The sequence below is a fragment of the Diadema antillarum genome, unplaced genomic scaffold (assembly GCF_040938485.1).
Source record: "Diadema antillarum isolate AM-2024a unplaced genomic scaffold, OU_Dant_1.0 seq00000094_RagTag, whole genome shotgun sequence".
Lineage (NCBI taxonomy): Eukaryota > Metazoa > Echinodermata > Echinoidea > Diadematoida > Diadematidae > Diadema > Diadema antillarum.
The window spans coordinates 1,616,660-1,643,904 of record NW_027271183.1 but is presented as its reverse complement, the minus strand read 5'-3'; the positions used below and the strand labels follow the sequence as shown (position 1 = coordinate 1,643,904).

The window sequence follows — 27,245 nt, the reverse complement described above, 5'->3', positions numbered from 1 at the left end:
ATTGGGTATCAAAATCAAGATCAACGTCTGCGAAACAATTTACCGTGACTTGTAGCTATGATGAATGTATGTACAAGTCGCTACACTGTGAAAAACATAGCCCTGTCAAACTCTCGCAAAATCTCGCACATACGAGACACCTTTCGAACGCCAAGATCGTCAACGAGGGTGCTGAATAAATCTTGCCAGATCGGCTCATTAGCATACGTGCTGCGCTCTGACTGTCTTTTTCAGCAGTTTTCACTCGAAAGAAATTGGAATATTTGTTCCCGCCATCTCTCTCCTGTACCATTCATCGAAAATCTCATTCTCTGCTACAGTGAAGCGACTCTTCCATTGAGCAACCTGGCCTGTAAGATAAGGTACATAGGAACAAACAAAGAAATAAAATCACCAGAGCAAGACGGAATAATTTCATTACTAAAATAAACATCTCAAAAGTTAAGGGACATTGAAGTTTCACATTTCAATGAGACAGTGATAAGTTTCAAAATGGTTTATATGTCAACGCCTAGTCAGTCCTTTTAAAGTGAATATGTTACTCCTTTTTTTCTTCATGAAATCAAAAGGAATAGCTAGTCTCCATCTCATCTACTGACATTCTTTTAGGTATAACTTTAAATCATTACTTCAGCTTCGACGTTGAATGAAGTTGCAGGATTTGATTGTATTCTGTAAGTAATGAATTATTATAATTAAGTTTTTTGAGAAGATTGTTTACGAGGTTTCTCATTCTTATTAGTTATTTTTGATTTTTCAAATTGTTTTCAAATTGCTTTCTGTGTGACTTTTGTTTGACATTTGAAAGCATAACACACATCTTTTGAAATATGTCATCTATAATCATGGTAATAGAATACTGTTTGTAAGACATAACAGATTTTAGACAGTCTGAAACACAGAATTTTTGAAGAGATACCTTTGTTTAGGAAAGGAAGGAGCCCAAATGCTTTTGTGAGATAAAATGATCCAGATTCCGCCATATTCCGGTAGGTAGCTTTCATCTCAGACATGGTACTGCTTCTAATAACTCGCTGTAACACTTCCTCCGACAGTGGGCGTTCGATGTGTTCTGCAATGGCTGCGATTCCTGACATTGGATCCTTTGGGGCACAATTTTGACACCGTAGTATACAAGTGCATTAATATGGTTTACCAAACTAGGATAACACAAAAACAAATTATAAGCAGTGACAAAAATCGGAGATAACGATTTGATATTACAGACTTCAGACGGTCAAAATCTAGCGTACTGGGTGCCATTGAGTCTGTAAAGACATATGACATTAAACTTTCTAACCTCGATGGTAAAATACCAAGTTCGTTATACTACTGCTTTCCTTTTAAATGCACATGGTCCATGTGGTTTAGTCAAATGCGTACGCGGGCGCACGGCACGAGTTTCCTATAGAGACCTATGCCATCGGCTCCTCTCTGGCGCTTAAAGGGGATGGCTAGTAACTGATCAGTGGGAATCAGTGGGAATGCTGGGGGATGATTTTTCAATTCTTGTGGGATTCATTTAAGAGTACATTATATATTTATTGTTGTGTGAAAATTATTTGCTTCAGAATGGTCTCATAATCAAGTAATGTGCAGTTCAATGTTTCCAGGTTAGCGTGCCTGGTCAGTGACGGGGCATTAATCTGCACATTACTTGAATATGAGAGGGTTCTGAGGCAAATAATTTTCACACAACAGTAGATATATAATGTACTCTTAAATGAATCCCACAAGGATTGGAACTATCATCCCTTAGCATTCCCACTGATTCCCAATGATCGGTTACTAGCCATCCCCTTTAAGCTGTGACCCATTTCCCCCAGTACGAAAAATTCCGATCCGCTGTAGTCGGTGGTCCGATCACAGTTCGGCTCATGATTAGGCTGAGGGGGATGACAGCTTTAGCAAACTTCTTTTGTAAAGTCATAATAAGAAGCACATACACGTGTATGCACGCACCCTGGCATTACTACAGAATGCGTGATGCGCAGAGAAGGCAACGTTACCTAGCAACACCTACGCGCTTCATTCTGCTCTTGACAGCTCAACTTCGGCAATCTTCGTATCAATGCTAACGGTGATCGGCAGTATCATCAACAGCGCCCTCTACACTACCGGGACTATTCGCCTGTAATATGAAAATTGATGTCCAAGATATTGGAAGCTGATGTGTTCCACGTTTTGAAGACTGTAAGGCAGTTGAGCATCTAACCTTTATTCACTTTGATATCACGTGTCATTTACCCATAGCGGCTTATAAAAAAGAGACATTGCAAATGGATCCAAAATAGATCGTGTTCCTATTGTATCGTTTACCTTTAGGAGGTCCTCGTAGTAAACGAAAAGTAAGTTGTTCTCCTCACGAATGTCCCAGAATTCTTTGACGTGCTCTGGCCAAGAACCCCAGGTCATTTCTAAATAGAGAAAATTGTTTATCATTGACACTGACTTTTATAGGCCTAGGATATTAGATTCTGTTCGAGACCTCCCGGGCAAAGCCTATACAGCGAATTAGAGAGTAAAATACAAGAGAATATCAACGTATTTCACGTTATAAATTTAAAAGTATTAACTGACATTCACGTAACACGTCAATATACTACCATATTGTACAAATAACAGTTTCTATTTGAAAGTAATATTTCCAGGCATATTCATTTTTGTCTGCACATTTTATATGTTTGTCTGCACTCATATTTGTAGTTGTTAATTGTTGTTTTTCACAGCCATTTTATCTTCCGTTTTAGCACTCACACGCAGACTCATAATGTCCAGTTTTCGTCGTTCAATGCACAAGTACATTGTAACCTACAATATAAGCCACGTTTTACCAAAAGACAAAATCGATAGTAAATTCCCTAACCACATAGGCTGCCATACACTTGTGATAGAAATCAACTACATGATCAATTATAACCCCAGATAGCAATGGTGCGTTGGCCCTACGTTGGTCCAACGGCATACATGTACGTCGGGCCAACAACAGAAATGTGACGTCACTCCGACGTCATTTTGGCCTTCGGGCCAACGTTGGTCCAGCGGTAAAGCCTTATGGTGGGCCGACGTTGGTATAATGTCAGAACAACTTTATACCAACCATTCTTCTACTTTACATGATGCACTGGCACAACGTTGGTCCAACTACTTGTGTGTATGTTGGCACAACGTCAGAAACATGACGTTGATCCAACGTCATTTTGGCCGTCGGGCGCGGCTGCATCAACCACTATTCCACCTTGTAATGACGTTATCCCATCGTTACACCGACATTGTTCCAACAAAGTTTATACCATACTATAACATATGCCCCCGATATGCCTGCCACTTTACAAGTGTGCCATGGTGTTAGACCAACCTTAGATCAACGTTGTATCAACCACCCCAAAATGACGTTATCTCAATGTTAGACCAACGTTGTACCAACCACTTTTCCAGTGTTATGACATTATCTCAACGTTAAAGCAATATTGTACCAACCACTTACTATGACAGCATCCCAACGTTATACCTACCATTTTTTAAACGTGTTTTGATGTTATCCCACCGATAGACCGACCTTATACCAACCATTTTCACTATATAATAACGCAATCTCAACTTCCAACCAACGTCATAAAGATTCCCCTCCGACCTTATTATGACGTTGTTCCAACGCTGGACCAACAGTTTATAATTCACTTTTCACCGTTGTGCCAACGATGTACCAACGTTGTTTCAAGGTCATCCTTTTACTGTCGAGCCAACGTTGGTGCGAAGACAAAAAAAAAAAAAGGTTTTTTAGGCCAACGTCATGTTTCTGACGTTAGGCCACCGTAGTCTTGTTTCTGGGCAGCAGCCGCCTGAATTAGAGTCTATTCCTATAATTCCTACCCTATTCCTAAACTTCTACATCCTATATCTATTCCTATGCCTATACCTATTTCCTAGCTTAAAGAAAAGTATTTGGTTTTGTTTATGAACCCCTTCAAGACATGGTTACTAACTGGATGACACTTTCATTACATTTTCGTCACAATTCCATCAAAACATCAGAATAATTTTTACAAACGCGAGTGGAAATTGTGCATAAATCAGAAAAAAAAAAATGATGGCAATTTCTAACGCAGTTTACAGTTTAATCCCAGCATCAATACTTTTAAATTCAACGTTTTTTAATATTTTCGCAAGATCTGAATTGCAAATTCTCTCATTAATATTCATGATCTTTTTTCGTCGTTATTCCAACGTTGAGCCAACGTTGTCCCGAAAGCTTTTCACATGATTATGACTTGGCAAAAATCCTAATACAGTGTATTGAAGCAGTAAACACTTAAATAGCATAGCAGTTTTCTCTTTTCCGTTGTTATGATTGATTATCTTTTTGTTGAAATGACAAAGTGTGCATTGATTTTTTTAGAATAATATTGCCTTTTTTATACTCTGTTTGGTGAACCATCATTTAATGGATGAAAGTCATATTGACAACATGTACGGCTTTAAATAGTTTTTTTTTCCTTTTGTGGAAGTAAGAATAAAACTGTTGAATCTTAAAAAAAAATGATAATCTGGCATCAATACATTTCATGTAATGTCTTTGGTCTATCTTCATTAGTTTTCAATTAACAGACTCTCTCTTATGATGGATAATGATGGAAATGATGTTTATTGCAACTTTAGACCGAGCTACAGTGAACTTATATACGGAGCATCATTCCAGGAGTACACCAACCCCAGTACTCCAGTAGACCATTTCCAGCTAATTCAAATGTATGCTGCAATTCATCAACATTTTGGACAAGTTACCGGTTGTGAATTACATTATGCTATAATCTTCCCAACATTGGCCAACACTCACGCAACCCTTTGCCAAAGCGCTGGCCAAACTCATGTTCTGACGTGACAAAATACGCGCATGACGTTGGACTAATATTGGACAAACGCAGCATTCAAAGTGGAAAATTGTTGATACATATAAAGGTCTGACATTTTACCAACGTTGGTCCAACATTATGCTTTCACTGTTTAAATGTTGGCCCGACGGACAAAATGGCGTTGGGCCAACCTCACGTTTCTGAAATTGTGCAAACATACACGCGTGACGTGGGACAAACGTTGGACGAACGTAGCATTCAAACTGGAAAAGTATATAATTGATGTTAATGTTGGTCTGACATTGTCTGACGTAATATTTTGCACGTTATGCCAACATACACACTTTCATACACACTTTTAAGTTGGATTAACATTAGATAAATGCAGTATCATAATAAGTGAAAATGTGGTTGATATGATGTTGCTTTGACATTGTACCAACGTCAATCCAACGTCAGACTTTCACTGTTGGACCAGTGGTGGCCTGACGAGCTAAATGACGTTGAGCCAATGTCATATGATAATGTTGGGTCAACATAAATGCATGACGTTTGACCAACATCGGGCGAACGCAACATTAAAAGTGGTAACATGGTTGGTATGATATCGATCTGACATTCAACCAGCGTCGGTCCATCGTCAGGCTTTCACTGTTGGGCCAATGTTGGCCCGATGGCCAGAATGACGTCGGAGTGACGTCATAATTCTAACGTTGTGCCAAAATACACACATTTAAGTTGAATTAACATTGGATAAACGCAGTATTCAAAGTAAAAAATATGGTTGATACTATGTTGATTTGACATTGTGCCAGCGTCATTCCAACGTCAGACTTTCACTGTTGGACCAGTGATAGTCCGACGACCAAAATAACGTTGAGCCAACGTCATTCTATGATGTTGTGACAACATACACGCATGACGTTTGACCAATATATCGGGCCAATACAGCATTCAAATTGGTTACATGGTTGGTATAATGTCGGTGTGACATTGAACCAACGCGAGTCCAATATCAGACTTTCACTGTTGGGCCAATGTTGGCCCAATGGCCAAAATGACGTCGGAGTGACGTCATAAAAGTTGAGCCAACATACGCACTTTCAAATTGGATTAACGTTGGACAAATGCAGTATTCAAAGTGGAAATATGGTTGATATGATGTTGATTTGACATTGAGCCAACGTCTTTCCAACGTTAGACTTTAATTGTTGGGCCAGTGGTATCCCGACGACCAAAATGACGTTGAGCCAACGTCATGTACATTCCTTCATTGAGAAGTATGAAAATAAATTGAATTGAATTGAATTGAATTGAATATTATGATGTTGTGACAACACACACGCATGACGTATGACCAACATCGGTTGGTATAATGTTGGTCTGACATTGAACCATGCAACGTGAGTCCAAAGTCAGGCTTTCATTGTTGGGCCAATGTTGGCCCGGTGGCAAAAATGACGTCAGCTCGACGTCAGATGTCTTAATGTTGTGCCAACATACACACTTGCAAGTTGGATTAACATTAGAAATGCAGAGCATTCAAAGTGGAAATATAGTTGACATGATGTTAGTTTGACATTGTACCAATGTCATTACTACGTTAGACTTTAACTGTTGGGCCGATATTGGCCCAACAGTTCATTCAAGTTTGAAAAATGGTTGATATAACAATGGTCTGCCATTGTTCCAAAGTTAGTCAACCGTCAGGCTTTGCCTCTTGGGCCAATATTGGTCTAACCCAAGGCTGTGCCTGGCAATTGTTTCTTTCACTGCAGCCGTGCCAATCATTGCTAATATTAGCCCAATGTGGATAGCCGATCAAGATCCACCCTTCATCAGTGATAAAAGTAAGATGGTTACCCAATGTTGTGTCAATGTTCCAAATGTAGCTTACCGATTGTGATCGTGGCGATAATTGCCTACGTTGGCCCAATGTAGGCTGGCAAACCAATATCTGCCTTAGATTAGTTACAAAAGTAAGACGATGGGCCAATGTTGTTCCAGCGTAAGCATACTGACTGCGATCATGCCCACAAATCTCCAACGTTGGCCCACCGTAGGATAGCCAACCAATATCCATTTTGCATCAATGACCAAAGTGAGACGGGTGGTCCAACGTTGTGCCGACGTTATCTTACCGGCTGTGCGAAAACAAAACTTGCCAACGTTGTCCCATGGCAGGTTTGCCAAATAATTTCCACCTTCCCTCGGGAACGAAAGTAAATCAATGGCCCAACCTTGTACCAACGTTAGCTTACCGACTGCGACTCTGCCAACCATTGCCAACGTTGCCCCAACGTAGAATTACCAGCCAATATCCATCTTGCATCACCGACAAGGCGAGACGGTGGCCCAACGTTGCGCCAACGTTAGTTTACAAACTACAACCGTACCGACCATCGCCATCGTAGGATACCCAACTATATCCGTCGACCGCAAGTGGCGACTATAAAGACATTGGCCCAACGTTGAGCCAACGTCATCTCACCGACTGCGACCATGGCGACCATAAAGACAATGGCCCAACGCTGAGCCAACGTCATCTCACCTGCCGCGACCGTGGCGACCATTGTTGACGTTGGCCCAACGGAGAATTGTTATATGGGACTTCATAAAATAGGCCCAAGGTTTCAAATACTCACCGCCTGCAAGAAATTGCCTGAAGTTCTTTTCCCAGTTTATACGTACAAATTCCGAGCTTGAAAAAAAGTTGTACCATGAGGTCGTGACATCCTTTGGATTGCGCACAAGGTATACTACCTATAGCAAAGAAATGTGTATAGGCATTGCCTTATTGTTGAAAAAGAAATATATATATATATATATATATATATATACATTATATATATATATACATTTATATATATATATATTATATGCATGGTGCAGTATATATAAGATTTTGTGTGAGGAATGAAAATACATGAAAAAGGCAAACCTCGAGATTTTCATATTTTCTGAAAGAGGAAGTCTTCTTTTCCACTACTCTAAAGGTTGTGTTCATAAAACGAACAGGAAATGGTGTTTTAGCAGGGTTTTTTTCGAACACTTTTATTTTTGGTGAAATAGTTTGATTAGGCGTGTCTTACAGTGCCCTTTTCTTTTCTTAAACACACTGTACATACTCTTCATTTTCAGTTCTAATAACTGTAGACAGGATGACGCTACTGCTTTTAAAGTTGACATTAATCATGGACAGAATGTGTTAATGAAGCATGTATAATTTTAGCTTAATCTGAAAATACTTTCATTGTTAGTGCTCTGGTGGTTTACATGCTGTTTTTGTCCCATCCATACTTCCCAGGAGTGTGTGGGGTTTTTTTCTAATTCGTTAGGAGAGTTCATTTGAATCGAGATACACACCATTTAAAGCTAAAAGTCTTGCTCTGTCAGAATCTGCTCTTAACTAAAATTTTCTGTCGGTTTTGTGATGCAAGGTCACATAATCATTGTTAATACTCAGAGTCAGAAAAGAAAAATGTCTTTGTAGCAAGGTCTCAGTTTTTTCAAAGAATCTGTTTAAGTTCATAGCCAGCAACGTGACAGAAGCTACTAGACATATACATACAATATACATAGTTTTGAATAGAATTGTCAACCATCATTACCTTGGCTTTCTTAATCAGGTCTTTTGGCAGACGATTGAGCCTAAGATGGGTGAGGATAACCCTCGGTGAGGGCGCTTTTTCGATCGTTTTCAAGAAAGGCGTCATGTCCATTTTCACTGTGTCCATTTCGTCCAGAGTACGCGGGAAAGTCTGATCCATGTTTATCATCTCCGCGCCAGATGAATGTAAAGTTCTGTTGACCATTCCGGGATAACCATCGGTCAAGATAAGGGAGACAATTTCAATCATCCAGTGAGTTCCTTTAAAGAGAGAGGGAGAGAGAAGAAAAGATCCAAGATTTGGATTGAAAAATTGAATTGAAAAGATCATGACTGAATAAAGAGAAAACACATTAAATCAATGTCGAACGCATTTCTAACGTTCTGTCTCTCAGAGACTCCGTTTCAGCAGAGTTAAGATTGACAGAAATCATATGGGGAAAAAAAAATCCAGGTATTTTGCAGAAACATAAAAAACCCCGAACGGAATAAGCTAGTTTATTCTAGGCCATGGGGTGAAGCTGAAAAAGAGGCTTAGAAAATGGGTTTCGTTCCAGCAACACTGGCACTACTTTCTGAACGCGGAAATGTGATGTTTTGTACATCCTAAATATACTGTAAAAAGTTCTCCTCGAAATATCCTGCAGTTTTTGCGAAAATCCATATTTTATAAACTGCGACCAGCAGCCCAATACACATATCGTAATGGGGCTGCGGATTGTAGCATTTAGGATCATGACAGGGAAGTATCGCGGACAAATGTCAACCTTAAATCGAACAAAAATTCTTCAATTTGAAGACTTACAAGTAAGGTTGAAGTATTGACAACAGGGTTCGTGCAAGGTTTGGTTCTACATATAGTCATTTTCTGTTCGATTTGATGACTTAATATGACTAGGTCGAGAGGAATCTGGGAGAGCTACGCTGAATTGACGGTCAGCGCAGGCGCACACATCACTGCGCACAAATTTCGTATCCATTGACTGGATATTAGATGTCTGTGTGTGCATGCGCTGGCCGTCAATGCAGTGTAGCTCTCCCAGTTTCCTCTCGACCGAGTCACATTTAGTCATCAATTTGAACAGAAAGGAACTATTTGCAGAATCAAACCTTGCACGAACTCTGTTATCAATACTTCAAATTTATTAATAAGTCTTCAAATTGAAGATTTTTTCCCGATTTTAAGTTGATATTTGTCCGCGATAAAATATCCGTCATGATCCTGTATGCTACAGTTCACAGCCCCATGACGCTATGCGTATGGGGCTGCTGGCCGCAGTTATGCGTATGGGGCTGCTAGCCGCAGTTATGCGTATGGGGCTGCTAGCCGCAGTATAGTTCCCATAGTGTTTCTAAGCTGAAATGCATATACACATTTGTAAAGCACTGCTTTTAGCCATATACCTAGAAAAAAAAAGTGAAGTTTTGGTTTAATAGTTGCATTATATCTCATGTTTCAGCTTTTCCTGATGCTGGCTATGCAAAGGAGGACAAGAGCAAAGCGGTTCAAGACCATATGAGAGAGAGCACTAACTGACCGTCAGAGGTCAAGGCAAATGCCTTATATTCTGTTCAAAGACATGTTATTAATCAAATGATTAATCATTCAAGGCAAAAAAAAAAAGAACAAAAAATCAGTGTGTTTGTTTGTGTGTGTGTCCGCGTGCATGTGGGAGAATCTTATTGTACACACACACACACACAGACACACACACCCTCACATGCACACACACATACGCACACACATAGTTATGAAGATTCAATATACCCAAGTGTATTAAAATATTATTCTACATGCCTTGGCCATTTATCACATCAGCATCATAAAAAAGATTATCATAAACATGAACACACACAATGATATAATACATGTACTGATCAGTGCATTACACATACACAGGTGCATAAAAACGCTGACATATTATTTACACTCACACGCACACATACAAACTCATTTACACACATGAGACATTACTATTAAACAGATCATATTGTTTATCAGCAAACATGTTTTTCTTTTCTTCTTCTTCTTCTTCTTCTTCTTAAGAAGCTTTAATATACTTAGATCACATAGCAATCACGTTGTTCATGAAATATTATACATTACTTTAGCACTAGAAAATTTAATCTTCATAAAATTTCCTGAAGATTTCATAGCTATCATTAGGTTACAACATGGTGGGACACTACCTCCTTTCATGTATGATAGCTCAAAATGATAATCAGTCAAATTTTCTAGTTTTAATAAATTTCCTGGAACATTCCATGGTCCAAATATCCTTGAAAGGATGTAAAAGTTTTGAAAAATGCCAATATATAAAATAAAGGCAAAATTATAGTTTACCCATTCATGAGTGAAAACTGTTGGATTCTGCATTGGAGGCAATGTGTACCTGAAAATCTTGGAGAGAATAAAACAGGTTTGGCATTAAAAATTATGATAACATTGCAATTAACATCCAATATCAGAGGATCTGTGCAAACCTGACTCAACTTATGCACAATTTTCATTTGGCTGGTGTGTATTAGTTTTAGCAAAGTGATTTTGTACTCACACCTACATTGTACTGACCTTTCTACATGAACATTCTGTTTCAGTATTAATAATAGTTACATATGTTTTTTCCCCAGAGTGGGAGAAACAAATTTTAATCGTAGTCATTCAGTTTTATGAAAAAAAAAAAACACACTTAGGAAAACATCTTTGTTCTTAGAATAATTCAACCCTAATCAAATCATAATAGTGGGCAGAAATGTTTGCTAAAGGGCGAACAATCACATACTGAGGCAAGGAGTCAAAACATGTTGCATAAACATTGGCATTCAAAATACAGGAAGCAATCTGTATTACAAAGACATTTTATCATGCACAACTTTGGTAAGATGTCAATTCTTGAATATCAATCACATTGACCAAAGCATTGGTGCATATACAGTACATTCTGTTGTTTCTGAACTTTGCACTGAAGTTCTTTGTGTATGAGTGTGAATGTTTCAGTGGTGTATAGGCCTATATATTGCTCCATTTTATCAAGGACAACTTATAGTAACATGACAATGTTTTCATGCTTCAATATCAATCATATTAACCTATTTCCCTTGGCAAGTAATGAGCAGGTTGACTCTGTTGCAAATGATGCATTTCACAGGCAACACAGCAGAACCTGAAGAGCTTCCAGAAGAAAATCTTGATCTTGATGTGAGCGTCTTAGGGGAGGAAACAGATGCTCCTGCTGACGGACCAGGCTCCTCCTTCAGCTTTCGTTTCCTAGCGAGATTCAGGCGTTTGCTATCTATAAACCTCTTGTAGCACGTTTCATGGAATCCTATTTAATACAATGGAGAAATGAACAGCAATGATTAGCCGTTGGATTTTGTTAGGGGGAAAAAAAGGCTAAATGCTAGAGGGAGGGGTTGAACATTACACTCAATATATCATTTAATGTACGGTAGACTATTGACTGCCAATATTTGAATCTTGTAATTACCAATACACAGGCCCTAGTACTATGCCAGGTAATCATTAACGCCTCATGATCATTGTCATCATCAACTACTTCAACTTGTACTTGCAGTGCAATTACTGATTTTAAATTACATCTACAGCTTTCAGCACCTGATCACATGCAATATCAATTATCATAATTATGAATACAACTGCCTTATCATCATTAATACTAGTGATCCTTGGCCTTTCACTATCACCACCACCCACTGCTTTATAGTTTGGCACAACATAATGGTAATCATATGTTTTAGGGAGTTTAATTGTTGCAATTATGTTATTGTCATTATTGGTCTTTTAGATCTATTTATATCAAATATTAATAAGTTAATTTAATGAGATGCTAAATGTGTGTTTTGAGGGAGGATTCGCCAATTTCGGGGTGAGAGAAACAGGATGGATTTTTAATATTAATACTCCATGGCCATGATTATGAAAATATAAATTTACATGCAGTTTAGACCTTTTTCAATCCAGTCCTGTGTGTCAAGACTTTTACAAAACAATATCACCGATCAGCTACATCAACCTAACCTGGGCTGCACATAGAACAACATGTAAAATTACATCTAGGCGACATTATAACGGCGCTATGCCATGCCAAGGTGAAATTCGAGATAATTTATCTAAGTAACAGACACGCTAACGGCTAAGCTACTGCATTAGCGCCCATTATAACATACACAAGCAACGTTCATAACATAGCTATTAAACGTTGTACAATTGTACTTGTAGTCATCATGGTCATTAACATTATGAGTGAGACTGCACTGCAGTGTCGACTGCTACGACTCGACTGTACGCACGTAAACTAACCTGTAAATTATCCTACTACGTAGGTTGCAGTCAGTCCCCCTGAGCAGCTGAATCACTTCGTTCTGGTCTGCGATTTCACGGTCTCCCCCACTCAATTTGATCCACTCTTTGGCACACAAAATAGGTTTCGTCTATCTTAGGTTTGTCATAGCCGTGAAATTTTCAAACTTCATCGCTGTTACATGCATAATAACGCATAATAAGTTTCGGCTGAGCAGACGACGTAGACGCGTCGACAGGCTCACAGGGGGCGGCCATTTTGACTCGTAAACAATAATTCTCGATTCGGATTGGATAACATACATCACATGATCGTTCGCGAATGAATATCGTACACGGCAAAGTGTACATATTCAGCTCCTCAGTGACAAAAAAGTTCACTGTTTCCCCCTAAATTACCAAAATACTGCAGGAGGGTTTGTGTCGAACTTTTTCCTGTAGCCTTTTTGGTTATTTGTTTACACGTAGCTGTGGAGAAATTTTAGTGCCGCAGTTGTCGGAACGAAACAAGCGAAAAAACCAGCTCACCCCATGGCCTATTCAATTCAATTCAATTCAATTCAATTCAATTCAATTCATTTATTTTAGATCAGATTTTCCTTGAGTGGTTGACAATCTACAAGCTTGCTTTTTAGTGGACCCCTCAGTTCTTATTTTTTCTTAACTGAAACATTACCTTGTATTATTTTTACAAGTATGCATGCATTATATATATAGTAAATAGGTAGAGTGAAATTGGCGTTGTGATTGGCTGGATAGCATCACGTGATTGTGCAAAAATTCCGGTATAGTGGCACGACCGTGCCACTATAACGCTGATTTTTGCACGGGGAATCCCGTGTTAATAAATAGGGGATGAGTTAATTGTTTACGATTGCTATCGTATGGGGAACGATATCATTTCGTGAAGAAAACATTACTCACAGGGCTATCGATAACAGCGAAAGCAAAATTGCGGGATTTTATATAGGTAGCGGTAGATAATTTCGATCAGACAATTATTAATGATCGATAATGTGTGATCGGAGGAAAATTTTCGGCTCTAACGTACCAGTAGTAGGAGTAGTTAACCGGTTAATCAAGCTCTAACTTCCATCTGTCAAAATGGCCAGTTTACCTCTTCGAGAGAGTGGGCGAGATCAGCAATTTCTATCTCTTTCTGAGGTGGAATTACAGTCTATCGTCGATGGAAAGGATTCCAGAAGAACCAAGGACGTTATTAATCACTCCTTGAGCATTTTGAGGGCATATTGCGAACAGAAAAATATAGAATTTTCTCGTGTGACCGAGCATTCTTCTTCTCCCGAATTGAACACTTTCCTTCGGACATTTTATGCAGAAGTACGTCGAGGCGACGGGGAGCTCTATGCCAAGCGGTCGATGATCACGACTCGATACGGACTTCATCGCTACTTACTAAAGCATCGTCAAGTAGACATTACGAAGGATGATGCTTTTCAATCATCTTGTGAAATGTTTAACGCGGTCCTCCACATGTTGAAGACAGAGGTGAAAGGTGTCATTCGGCATAAAGATCCGATCACCACAGAGGACATGGACAAAATAAGGCAAAGTTCTGCAGTTGACCCCACGACACCAAAAGGTTTGCAGAATAAGGTGTTTCTCGATCTCATGCTGCATCTCTGCAACAGAGGTTGTGAAAATCTTCGTCAGATGAAAAAAGATGATTTTGCCGTTGACAAAGATTCAGCAAATCAGCGGTATGTTCACCTTGTTCGGGACATGACGACAAAGAACCATCGTGGCGGTGCGGATGATGATGAAAAAAGTCAATGCGGCCGCATGTACGAAACGGGTGAGTCCGACTGCCCTGTCGCATCGTTTTGTGACTACAAATCTCGTCTGAATGAAAAATGTGAAGCATTTTGGCAACGGCCAAAGGCAGCTAGGCCTGCAGGTAACCCTTGGTACGATAATATGGCTGTGGGCATGAATACACTTGGGAATAAAATGGCAGTTATCTCAAGTGAAGCCAAGTGCTCCAGGGTATATACCAATCACTGCCTCCGTGCAACAGCTATCAACAAACTTGATACTGCTGGGTTTGAAGCTCGGCACATCATGTCCATTTCTGGACATAAATCGGAGTCTAGCATCAAACACTACTCTAGGGTAGAGGAGAGTCAGAAGAGAAGAATGAGCTTGACGATCGCAAGCACCAGTACAAGCAGATCTGAAGAGGTGAATGTAGGCCTACCCGCGGGTACAGTCAACCTTGCGTAGATCGAGACCTAGCTCTAGTGGGACTAACGCTACTCCTAGTTCTGGCCCTGTTCAGCTACAGATACAGCGTGCCGGTAGTTCTACTGCTGGATCTAACGTTACTGATAAGTCTACTGTCACTTCTGGACCTACTTCAAGCACCACTTCAAATGTTGCGCCTCCTTCCCCACCACAGTCATCTCAGGTGGATCTCAGTCAGCCAACTGCATCTCCAGTGAACATATCTACATCTGTGAGCTCTCAAATGCACCTTCATTTTCACAATTGTAAAGTGAAAGTAATCTACAATCAGAAGTAACATTCCAAATGGAAGACACTAGACTAACTAGAGAACGTGTTAACGCTACTGTGAATATGTTCCATTGAGTGGATTGACCATTGTTCCAGTTGTGCATTCAAGTTTTCATTGGAATTTCAGCGCATTCAAGTTCAAGTTTTTGGTGTTCATCTGGATTTGGAGCTCATTTTGTTCTATAGGAAAGAAACTTGAGTATTTTAGATCTAGACCTCGTTTTTCTAAACGAAGTAGGAGTGTGGTCTAGAACTAGCGCGGTTAGACCTAGATCTATAGATCTAACGTTAGAGCTAGAATATCTAATACCAGGAGGCCTAAGCTAAGGACGGTAGGCCTACTAACGTTAGAAGTGATTTAGATATACATAACGGTTAGACCTCTAGCTCTAGAAGACCTACGCAACATTGGTGGCCTAGATCGAGAGGCCTATTTACTATAACAAATAGTGCATGATCTATTGATGCACCAGTACTGGACTATAGAACTCCAAATACTAAATTATCCCTCGTGAAGTTCTATTCACCTCGGCCTGCGGCCTCGGTGAAACAAAACAGCACTTGGGATAATTTAGTATTTGTCGTTCTCTAATCCAGTATAGTGCATCATAGAGCATGTACTATTTATATAATATATAAAATAGCATACATACTTATGATACAGGCCGGCAGTGCATGACAAAAGTTATAGTGCACGCAAAATATAACGATTGTAGACGTAACCCATTATCGATTTGATATCGGTTTTTGCTCCCTCATTTTAATCATCGAGTACTGAATCCCGCACCTCATCGACGCGATTGCGCCACAACCGCGATATGCTTTGCTCGATATTATCGTTATTCTCGATTCTCGCTGGCTATTATACTAATGATGCACAGGATAGAGTGTGTTAGTGAAGGTGCGGCGCGCTCGAGAGTATTGACAATGGTGCGACATGCACGAGGCGCAGCCGAGTGCATGTTTGCAACCGTTGTCAATACTCGAGAGTGAGCCGCACCTTCACTAACGCCACGAAATAATCCTGTGCATCATTTGTTTTATAAAATGGGTCGAAAACTAACAGCATTATTCACGTACCTTTGTGGGTCAATACCAGTCAGCTACATGTAGCACTCGCTCAAAAGTCAAGATGTCCGAAGATGTTCGTCCCAAACATTTACGCACGTCGCACTCGGAAATCCCGCACATAAGTACTGTACGTACGTATAAGAGTATACGTACGCCACGTACTGTTATGCACAAGAAAGGCCGCCGGCTGTTGTGGCAGCCCGCGGCCCGAACTAGAAGTTGTTTACAGGATTGACAGCGCGTATAGTAGCGCGTGACGCACTTGTAACAACTGATTGAGTGCGCACTGCTAGTGTAAAACATTGTGACGTACGTCAGGCCAGGGAGGTGGAAGAGAGACTCTTCTTAGTGCATACCTGAAGAAAATAATGCACGCACACGTGACTCATTTCAGCGCTTCCAATTGGCTACATTCTTGAACCCATTTTATAAACATGTATATGCCAGCAACTTATCTGTGTGGGTCTCGACTTTCAGCGGTAGATTTAAACATGGCAATGGAAACTGAAATAAACAGGTTCGCTACTTTTACAGAGACTGATCTATATAAACAGTATCTCAGACAATAAGGACACAAAGGATGCCATCAAATACGCCCTACGAATTTTGGAATCCTACTGTTCTGAAAAAGGAATCAATCCGACGGATATTGAGCAAGTCAACCCAAGATTTGTGCCGCTTTCTCCGTACATTCTACGCGGAAGTGCGCCGTGGAAATGGGTAGCGTATGTACGTTATACGCAAAGCGCTCTTTGATCACGCTACGCTATGAACTTTTACTACGACATTTCCAACACACTCTCGGAATCCACTTGTGCAGCAATGGTGACTTCAATGATGCCTGGCACGACCCTTGTGTTTAAATCCAGTAGATCCCTAATCCTACAAAACATCATCTAGTCCTGATCCTGGACCCACAGTGCAGTAAGTAAACTTAGTGTTAGGGCGTCTAACGTGTTACTGTTAGATCCATGGTAGACCTATTGTAGGGTCAAGTGTTAACTAACGTTAGCTCTGTCGCTCGTAAGTGACGTAGGTTTAGTAGTATAACGTTAGGCCAGGGCCCCTAGACCTAATCTATCGTAGGGCTAGTAGAAATCGTTAGATATAACCACGTAGACCCTAACGTTACACTCTATAGTTGAATTTGGATCTTCAGGATTTTGTCTACACAGGTTCAAAGAAACTGGTATTATTGCTTGTCTAGACACGTGTAGAGTCTTGAATGATCTAGGCTTTCGTATTTTTTCAATTTATCTTGCCTGGGTATGTATGCTATTTCATATATACCTAATTTCTAGAATCCTCTCATCTGATTGGTGAAAAGGGGTGTCATGAAAATAACTGCCCTATTTTTTAGTTACTGTGACCGGGGCCGGGGCCCGGGCAGCGCCCGGGCACAGTTAGTAAATAGGTTTGGAGACAGTCGCGACCCCGTACACATAGATCGCTCATAATGTACGCACCAATGATACGACCGCCGCGCATTCGATGAGCGTGCTGTAGAAGAGACTAGCGGACTGGTTTGGAGACAGTCGAACCCCATACACTGTACACAGAGTTACCAAGTCTCACGCATTCTGCGTGAGACTCAAGCATTTAGGGGCCGTCTCACGATCTCACGCAGGGCACCCATCTCACGCGCGAAGTTTGCAACTTGGGCCTATAATAATGAGCATAGCTCAAAAGATTAAAGTGATAGTTGCAATTGTAGGTATATTTTCCTTTTGTCTTTCAAAATAAGTAAAAAATAGTCACTTAGGCCCCCTAGGTATGCACCTGATCGCACCATTAAGAGCTAAAAATTGAAAAAGCTCCCTACCGTGGGTGGCCACGGGGGGGGGGGGGGGGGGGCCTCCCACACCCTCGCTTGCGCGCACATTCGCTCGCCGAGATGCCGAGTCATGAAAATCTAATTTTTTTTTTTGAACTTGGCATCCCTGTGTACACATAGATGATCACTCATGTACGCACCAATGATACGACCGCCGCGCTGTCGATCAGCACTGATAACGAGTGCTGTAAAAGAAACTTGAAGCTATATTTTCGGTATCTATATTTCGGAATCTATTTTTTCGTTATATAAAACAAATAATGACCGCTTGATATTCGGGGTACAGTTAAAATTATGTAGGCCCTCGGTGATGTGAAAACCATAACCATCGGTGATGTTACGGTTTTCACATCACCTTGGGCCCATAATTTTAACTGTGCCCCTCATAGCAGTCATTATTTGTATATTATATAACACATAGTGCATGACATCTTATTGCACTATAATAAGTACCAAGCACCTCCAAATTCTGAATTTGCCCTCAGGAAATTATATTCAATTCGGCCTGCGGCCTCATTGAATATAACTGGCCTTCGGGGCAAATTCAGAATTTGTCGGTGCTTATATTGTTATAGTGCATTCGGCCTCATGCACTATATATAATATATATACATATATATGTATATAACTTTATTTGTATCATTTGATATCATTTGCAAAGTGGTATGTAAACGTTTATAAAGTAATTCTTAATTCATACTGTGTTGTGTTCTGTTGGAAAAAAAAAAGAGAAGAATGAAAATAAATGAATTGAACTGAATTTATTTAGAAACTCAGAGATTTAGTTTCCTAACACAATTCATTTAAAGCCGCTCATGTCCGAATGGAATAACATTTTTTCCAGAGAAGGGGGAAGAATACTGTACGTTAAATTTTGGTACTCTTTTTCAATGCCTGCGTTTTGTCCGCGTAGTAAGTGTGTTGAGTTAGAGGGTGTGGGAGGGGAATATCGTCAACCCCACATTAGGAAGCTTTTGGATCATTAGAACTGAAATTTAATGATTCGTTGCACTTGTGCGAGGGGATGTGTGGAAATTTCTGATAAAAAGTATGAAACATGAATATTTCATAACATTCATGAACGACTAAACTGTTGTTTCTTTCATCTTTTTATTCCGGGTGTGTGTCTTCATTATGTACTAAAGTCCATGCCCACCGACCCAACGGGGAGGGTGTAATGAGGGGTGGGGTGGCTACAATAATGAGGAAACTTTCGCTTTTCAGATCTAAAATTCATCCACCTGTTGCACACTTTGGGAATATTTGGAAAAGATTTCAAATCAAAAAGTAAACGGTATCAAATTGTGAAATTTGTCACCTCCTTTTCCACGTGCGCCTTCAATGGAGGGTGTGTGATGGAGTGTCCCCCTCTGTTACACGAGGGATCTTTTGCATAGTTTTCTTTTCTTCTCTATTTTTTATGACTCAGTACAATTTAAGAGGGTTTCAAAGAAAATGTTCAGTCAGAAACTGAAAAAGGAGAGAAATAGAAGTATTTAGAGCAATATCAACGACAAAATCACGGTATTTCATAACTTATAAAGTAGAAATAGAAGGAGGGGGCACTGGATTGAAGGATGTAATTCCTTCTTAATCGAGTGAGTTTTTGCAATTTCTGGAGGGTAAAAACAAGAATGTTTTTTTTCAATAAAAAAACAAGAAAATTCGATATTGATGGACATCTGTCACGTCTTGGTTTGCGTGCATCTTCACCGTGTACTAAATTTAAGAAGGAGAGTAGCGATCACCGGCAGTGACAAAATATATGACAGTAAATAGAGCGGTGAGCGATTTGAAGATAAGGTCATACACACAAGGATGTACAGTGGTAGATAAATGTAACTGAGGATTAATCAATTAGGGAGAGCAAGAATGAAAAGGGAAGAAACAAATAAAATCGTTGATTGTAATTTAAGTATTATTTTTATTATTATTATTATTATTATCATTATTATTGTTTATTCGGCTTTCAGTCACAAATACCAATATTACATTTTTTGAAAATCAGATCAATGATCAATTATAATTTGAACTTAAATCCGAGTAAATGAAAATAAAGTCACAGTAAAAACGTCTGCTATAGACTTCTTCCATCCCTTCCGTCCCTATTTTGTGATATCATTAACATTTTCCTATAAGATATATGTTTTCCCGCCAAATATCATCAGATTTGCATTCGAATTAACGAAAAGGCGTTCAAATTCAAGCGATTTTTGTCACTTCTCTACTCTCACGGTTCCATCTAATTCTTTGAACATCAATTTCATTTCATGTCATTCATTTTAGATATTATTTCATTCAATTTAGAGAGAAATTCATTCAATTTAAAGACTGCAAGTTGGCATTCAATTTCGCGCTAGCGGGAAAGACGTTCAAAATCGTGCTAAGTACCAGTTTCAATATTTCGTATATATAGGAACACAACTTCGCACTTTTAACAATCGAATTCAATCAACAAACACGACTTCTACGGGCCTTTTTTCCACTGTCATACGATTGGATGACATAATTTCATTTTCATTTCAAAGTCTCATTTAATTGTCTTGATTGTGTGTATTTCTTTCCTGAGATGTTTACGCATACTCTGTAATGTAGCAGCGGCTGAATCGTGTATGAATGAATTGCAAATGTATGTGCTTGAAAATAGGGTTATAAGAGTTATTAGCTGGTATGAGTCAAAAATCACATTTCAAGGTATGTTCAGTTTGCATATTCAAACAGCTGAGTAACTACAAAGAATAAAAGCAACAACGAAAAAGATTTCCCATACTTTGTAATTGCTTTCCTTATCGTGGATTTGAATTCCTTAAAGCCCTGGTCACAACTCGCCGTGCGTGCTTTTCGTCCGTACGTTCTTGGCAGAGGCCACGGCATTCACGTTTTTTCTAAAAACGTGGGGAGGAAGTGACTAGCGCAGGAAGGAAGTACGTCCACGCACGACACTCGCACGGTTGCGCAGGGTGTAAGTACGTGGCCCGCACGCCACGTCTGGCCGTGAGGGGTTACGTGCATCGTACGTTGTGCACGTGATTAGTGAGTTGTACGTGCTTACAACTTACAATCTGCGTGCGATTGCCACGTTCTCTTGCGGAGGCTGTAATTACACGTGTTGCTCACGTACGGTATCCCTACTCTGTCGCATGTTGTAAGTGCGTGCAAGTGCGATGATTTTTTTTCCCGTCATATGCTAGGGGTAGGCCTATTAGGACCATCTTCCGAGGTTCTTCAGATGTATAATCATACGTCTTCTCCATACGTGTAAATGGTAGTTTAACCTTCTGTGTATCATATTCATTTCATGTCTATAGGTTTTTATATTTTGTTGAAAGAAAATGAGATTGAAATAAATGAACTAAATGAAATATATGAAATGTGTGCATATTTAACTCACTGAGAGAGAAAGGGTTAATAGGCTATAATTATCAGGTATAGGTCATAGGTTACATCATGTATAAAATGGCATTGTATTACCTGATGTAGGCTAATAGGCTACTGTCAATATCAGGTATACAATGACATTGTATAACATTATTTTGGTTGAAACATCCTCACACATTGGCACTGGAGGTGAGATGCATATGATTTGTTGTTATGAAGTCTACCATCTTTATACCCAGTTTCAGAGGTTGTGGCATTTCAGCCATGGAGGCATTTTTGAGCTAGATTTATCAGCATATTACTAGAACAATGAATGTAGGCCTATGGTTTTGCAGTTTTATCTCAGTCTGAAGGTGTCACGTTTGCAATTAAGGCCCTATATAAGGTAATACTGTCACAGAAATTTCTTCCTCGCTTAATTTCAAAATATACACATTCTCAATTTCAGAGAATGGTACTGACTTTATCACTGTTCTGCATACACAATGATGGTCAATGCCTTTTAACCACGCTTGTGCAGCTCTTAAATGTCACAACTTTTCAAAACTCCAAAAACCTGGTCACTTCATGTACTGACCACATAGAGCTCAAGATTTCTATATGCTTTGCTTCTTCAAGCAGTTTTTGACGGTGTCTTATGTGCCCTTTATAATGATATAACAATAATTTTTTCTGGTTATGCGATTTTTTCGATCCCATAATCCTTACAGGGCATTTCTGACCGGTAGGTGAAATAGAACAGTATGAATATATAATTGCCAACATCAGGACATCTTGGAGACGAAATGATAATACTCTTCCGTCGGCTCGGCTCGTGTATACATTGCAGAAATCACTGCGCACAACTTGCGTTTTAAGTGCGGAGCAGGTGCTTATTCGGCAAGTTCGGTACGGTCTGCGTGCTCTACTGGACAGTTGAACTCGGGGAAGTGTCGAATAAGCACGGGCTGCGCACTTATTACGTGCTCAACACCTACGTGCTACGTGCGCCGTCCCTCGAGCAAGTGAAGGTGGGAAAATTTTAAAAGACGCACGGAGTCAGTGCGTTGTACGTACGTTCGCTGTAGAGGGCACGTACGTTGCCCGCACTTCGGGCGAATCCGTAGCCCGAACGCAGCGAAAGTTCCTCGTGTCCTAAAAGTGCTACGGCGTGTCTGCGTGCTCCAAAATCCGTACTGAGGCGGTACTTAAGACGTACGGATCCCCAAATTTTGCCCACGTTTTTGCAAGTAGACAGCACGCACTTGCAAGTACGGCGAGTTGTGACCACGGCTTAACGCTCTCCACAGCGGTGCTGATGCGAATCTAAATGCCTTGCACCTGCATTTTTAATTTGAAAGCCCTTTATACATCCTTTGTGAAAAACTCATGAAATCGCATGCTGATGAAATTAAATTGAGTGAAATAGGTACCTTTTTGGCGAATGTCGATCCCGGTGCTAATTCAATTCCATTCGAACTTGAATGAACGCATCGTTAAATCGAATGCAAATCTGATGGAATTGGGCGGGGAAAACCTATATATTTAAGTCAATGTTGATGCAACCGGAATCCATTTGTAAGACCTGTTTGAGTTCTCTTCAAGATAGCCTTTACAATTTAAAAGCAGAACACTTACCCGATTTCGGGAAAGTCAGAACCCAAACGTCATCGCTACGAACTTCAAATGAGCGAATGGCTTCGATGCTGGAGTCGAGAACTACGTTCGGGTACCAGATGCCTTCGTAGCAATGTTCAAAGACAATCCCAGGTTTACTCCGAGATTCATCAGCCATCTTCGAAGCACACGTTTTCGTTTCTGGAGATGAGAAACGTGACGAACCTTTTTTTTATACATATATAAAGAGGAACCACTCCTTATTTGTGGGATATGTCATATTAGAATATCAAAAATCAAAGTAGTTTACCTTTGTGGTCTCTAAGGGCTTTCTGCAATAAGTACAGTTCCTCTCTGCACGATAACACCAGGCAAAATGATCGAACTTTGGAGGAAACGTGATTCCTTGTGCGCGAAAATTAAACTGTTCCCCCGTCTGCACAGCACGTTTGTTTGAACAAATGTTACAAGTTAGTTATTGACTTTATTTAGGCGTACCATCTGTTTGTGCTCCTGGAAATGAATCAGACAGAAAAACATCTCACGCTGAAGAAGTATTCAAGCTTAGAATGATTTATATCATCCACAAAACATTTGTATTGCTCTACGTTTTATTTGTTTCCTGTACGTGCAATGTATCTATTCATTTCATTCATTCACTCAGTATTCTTTACCCAGGGAAGTTCATCAGTGGTTTCTACACGTGTTGGGAACCATTCAGTAAAATAACCAAGTAACAATAATTCATTATGCAGAATTTCTGATGCACATATGCAAAGTGAATGAAAGTGTGATTCAAGATTCATGATATAAAGTACATCTAACAACTAATCATACTTATCTATCCATTTGTCAAAGAATACACATAGGCAGCATACACCTTCACATGCAAAATATTTATATGCAGAATGAAAAATCTTTAAAAAAATCTATGTCAAGTAATTGATGATGCTTTGGCACAATAACATTGTGAAGGTAGAAATTAGTCTCCAAAATTTTATGTTGGATAACATCCTTGTTCTAGGAAGGTAAGCATATGCCTTTGCAAACAATTTATGAATGTTCATTCTGTGTAATATAGGTTTTCCCGGTCAATTTCATACTTTTGTCACTCAAATTCATTAATGTGCATTCAAATTCACGCAGCGCACGCACGCGAAAATATTGGGGCATTCAAATTCAGAATCCGAGCGATCAATTTCATTTATGAGCGTTCTATTTTGTTTTCGTGAAATCAAATTCACGATTGGGCATTCAATTTCAAAATGCGAGCACCGACTTTCCTCCTCGTGCATTCAAATTCATGCGATAGTCAGGTGATAGTCCCAATGAGCTTATTTGGAGCGTTCAAATTCATTTTTAGGCGATCAAGTTCCTACTTCGTGCAATCAATTCAACGAAGAAAATGGAGGAGACTTTTAGGAAAGGAAAAAGGCCCAACACAACCAATGAATGCTTGCATAGGATTGTTTACATGTTCTACATTGTTTTCTGTTCATGTATTCTTTGTTATTCATCTCAATAAATTTCAAATTGCAATGTCCAATCAGCAGTGCATCCAAACAACACACCGACTAGTTATTATATTTCTTGATGATACTGCAACGCCCCAACACCAACCACATAATGACAATTCATCAATTTAAGACAAACTAACACACAATGATCTCACATAGTCCCGCAAAATTAAATCAATAAGACAGCAATACACAACAAACAACACTTATAAAATGCTCATCAGTTTCAAAATAGTCGAAATTGTGTTTTTTTTTCCTCGAAAGTGTCAACCAACCCTCCGTATTATGCTCGTCTGTAGGCCTATACAGTGCCTAATTTTTGTTTGTTTGTTTCATTTTCTATCAAAGAATATGGCTGGATAACCCATATTCAGCTGCAAAAGCTGGTCTTCCATATGGGGTCCACTTAGATGTTTTGCTCTTTGCGATGAAGAAATGAAGTATAGGGTCTTTTACGTGCATGAGTTGTGACTCTTTTACACGTGTGACCTTCATTTTATGTCCAATCCGAGGGACATGTGCCTGTATATTCCTATTTGCTAAGCGCGAGTTCAGAATTGTCAATTAATAGGTGGACCTCTACTGCAAAATAAATAATCATCATAAATCCCAGTATATTCAAAGCCAAGTGAGAAACACATGCATACACGGCCCCAAACTAACTAAATTCAGGGCTTCTTTTAAATTGAATGCAGTTATTTGGAACATGGTTGCCTATTCACGAATTTGAATGACCGACGAGATTCCGTTGCCAGCTTGACATGAATTTGAATGCTCATTGATGAAATGCGTGCTCCTCTCTTAAATTTGAATGCTCCGATAGTGAATTTGAATGTTCCGATAGTGAATTTGAATGCTCCGATAGTGAATTTGAATGCTCCGAGAGTGAATTTGAATGCTCGGATAGTGAATTCGAAAGACCGGATTTTGAATTTGATTGCTGATTCAGTGCTGCGAGCGTGGAATGCGTGAAATCGAATGCTCGGAATAGGAACTTGAATGACAAAAGTATGAAATTGACCGGGAAAACCTATACATTCGGCAGTGTTTAAAATCATGCAGCATGTGAAATCGAGCTCTATTATTGAATGATTATTTGATTCTTTGACATGAAAATCAATGTAGTCGTGCAGGAATATCAAGTAAAAAAAAAAATCAGAGATTCTATAGTCGGCGCATGAATGGTAACCTTATTCAGGGTTCTTGGTTGTTTAGGAAGAAGACATTATCATATCGTAAAGGAATGTCATCGAATAATTACCTTTAGAAAGCTCGCATTCTTGGAGTAAACGACCGAAAAAAGAAGTTAAACTCTTCCTCTTCTCGAATATGCCATAATTCTGTGGCGTTCTCGGACCAAGAACCTTAGGACATTACTAGTATTATTTGAAGAGAAAATACGGCTTATCAAAAATCATACCAGTCTTTGCGCATTGTCATTGTATTCCCACAAAGTAGGCCATCAAATCGTACACAGTGATTTTTATTCCGCTACATTAAAAAAAAAATCCCGTATCTCAAAAACTGTCTATAACTTGATTTTTCTTTTTAAACGTTAATTTTTCTAGACTACAAAAAAAGTCACAGAAACTTTGCCCTCTACACATAATACAACTCTCTGTTTTCAGCGATGACAGCATGAAATGCCGCAATACTTCATAAGCTATACAAACATGTGTTGATAATGGTAGACCTGTTATCTTCCTCAGATACAGGGGTGGATTGCACTTCGAACATAATGGTCTGCAAATATTGAGTTACGGATCGTGTAGCATAATGCCACATTTGATTCTGACAGCAAATTTGTCAAGGACCCGTTTAAAAGGGTCTTATGACATTTCTATTGATTGTTTTGAGCTGTTACCATGTTTCACGTCATTGCATGTAGATCCATGAAAATCAGTTATAAGGATCTGGTCAGCGGTGGACCCAGGCGGGCCAATTAGACGCTCGTGCTCCCCCCCCCCCCCCCCCCCATTTTTGTCAAAACGAAAAAAGGAAAGAAAAATGGGGGCGCGTGCACCCCCCCCCCCTCCCCCCTTTTTTTTAACGGATTTCCTGGATCAGCCCCTGCTCGTTAGTATAAGAAATGAAACAATAAATAAAAGCTGGCCTGGGACAGACATCTGTTTGTTAAAAAATTTATGGTTCCAGTTTTATTGGCTCTGAGTCGCAATTCTTATCTTTAGTATAATAAAATGTGACAAATACAACAGCTATAATTTTCATAGGTTTTCATGTTTTCGGGGGAATGTCTGTAGAAAAAAAAGAAGATATAAATGAAGCCCTCCCCTTTCAATTGCATTTCTCTCGTTTGAATGGAAATTTGCATTTTAACCTCACCTTTGACACATAACCCCCCCCCCCCCCCCCCCATCAAATCCCTAAAGATGTATTGTCAGGCAGTATAAGTGCATATCTATTAGATTTCATGAAGATACATTAAAATGAGTCATTACGCAAATATGGAGAAAAAACGAAATTCTAAAGTTTCAATTGACTTTTGACCTTTGACCGTTGACCTCATGGC

General features: G+C 39.6%; 2 protein-coding genes across 2 annotated transcripts; one reads left to right on the top strand and one right to left on the bottom strand.

The window, feature by feature from the left end:
• Positions 1-240: 240 nt before the first annotated feature.
• On the bottom strand, positions 241-23,376 carry LOC139726625 (sulfotransferase 1C4-like). Its single transcript, XM_071637615.1, has 6 exons — positions 23,220-23,376; positions 8,465-8,724; positions 7,499-7,616; positions 2,320-2,417; positions 920-1,103; positions 241-350 (listed from the first exon to the last, which is right to left on the bottom strand). Exons 1-6 carry the CDS (start codon positions 23,374-23,376, stop codon positions 241-243), a joined length of 927 nt encoding a protein of 308 aa, XP_071493716.1.
• LOC139726632 (zinc finger MYM-type protein 2-like) lies at positions 13,889-15,326 on the top strand. Its single transcript, XM_071637621.1, has 3 exons — positions 13,889-14,966; positions 15,029-15,045; positions 15,096-15,326. Exons 1-3 carry the CDS (start codon positions 13,889-13,891, stop codon positions 15,324-15,326), a joined length of 1,326 nt encoding a protein of 441 aa, XP_071493722.1.
• Positions 23,377-27,245: the final 3,869 nt, after the last annotated feature.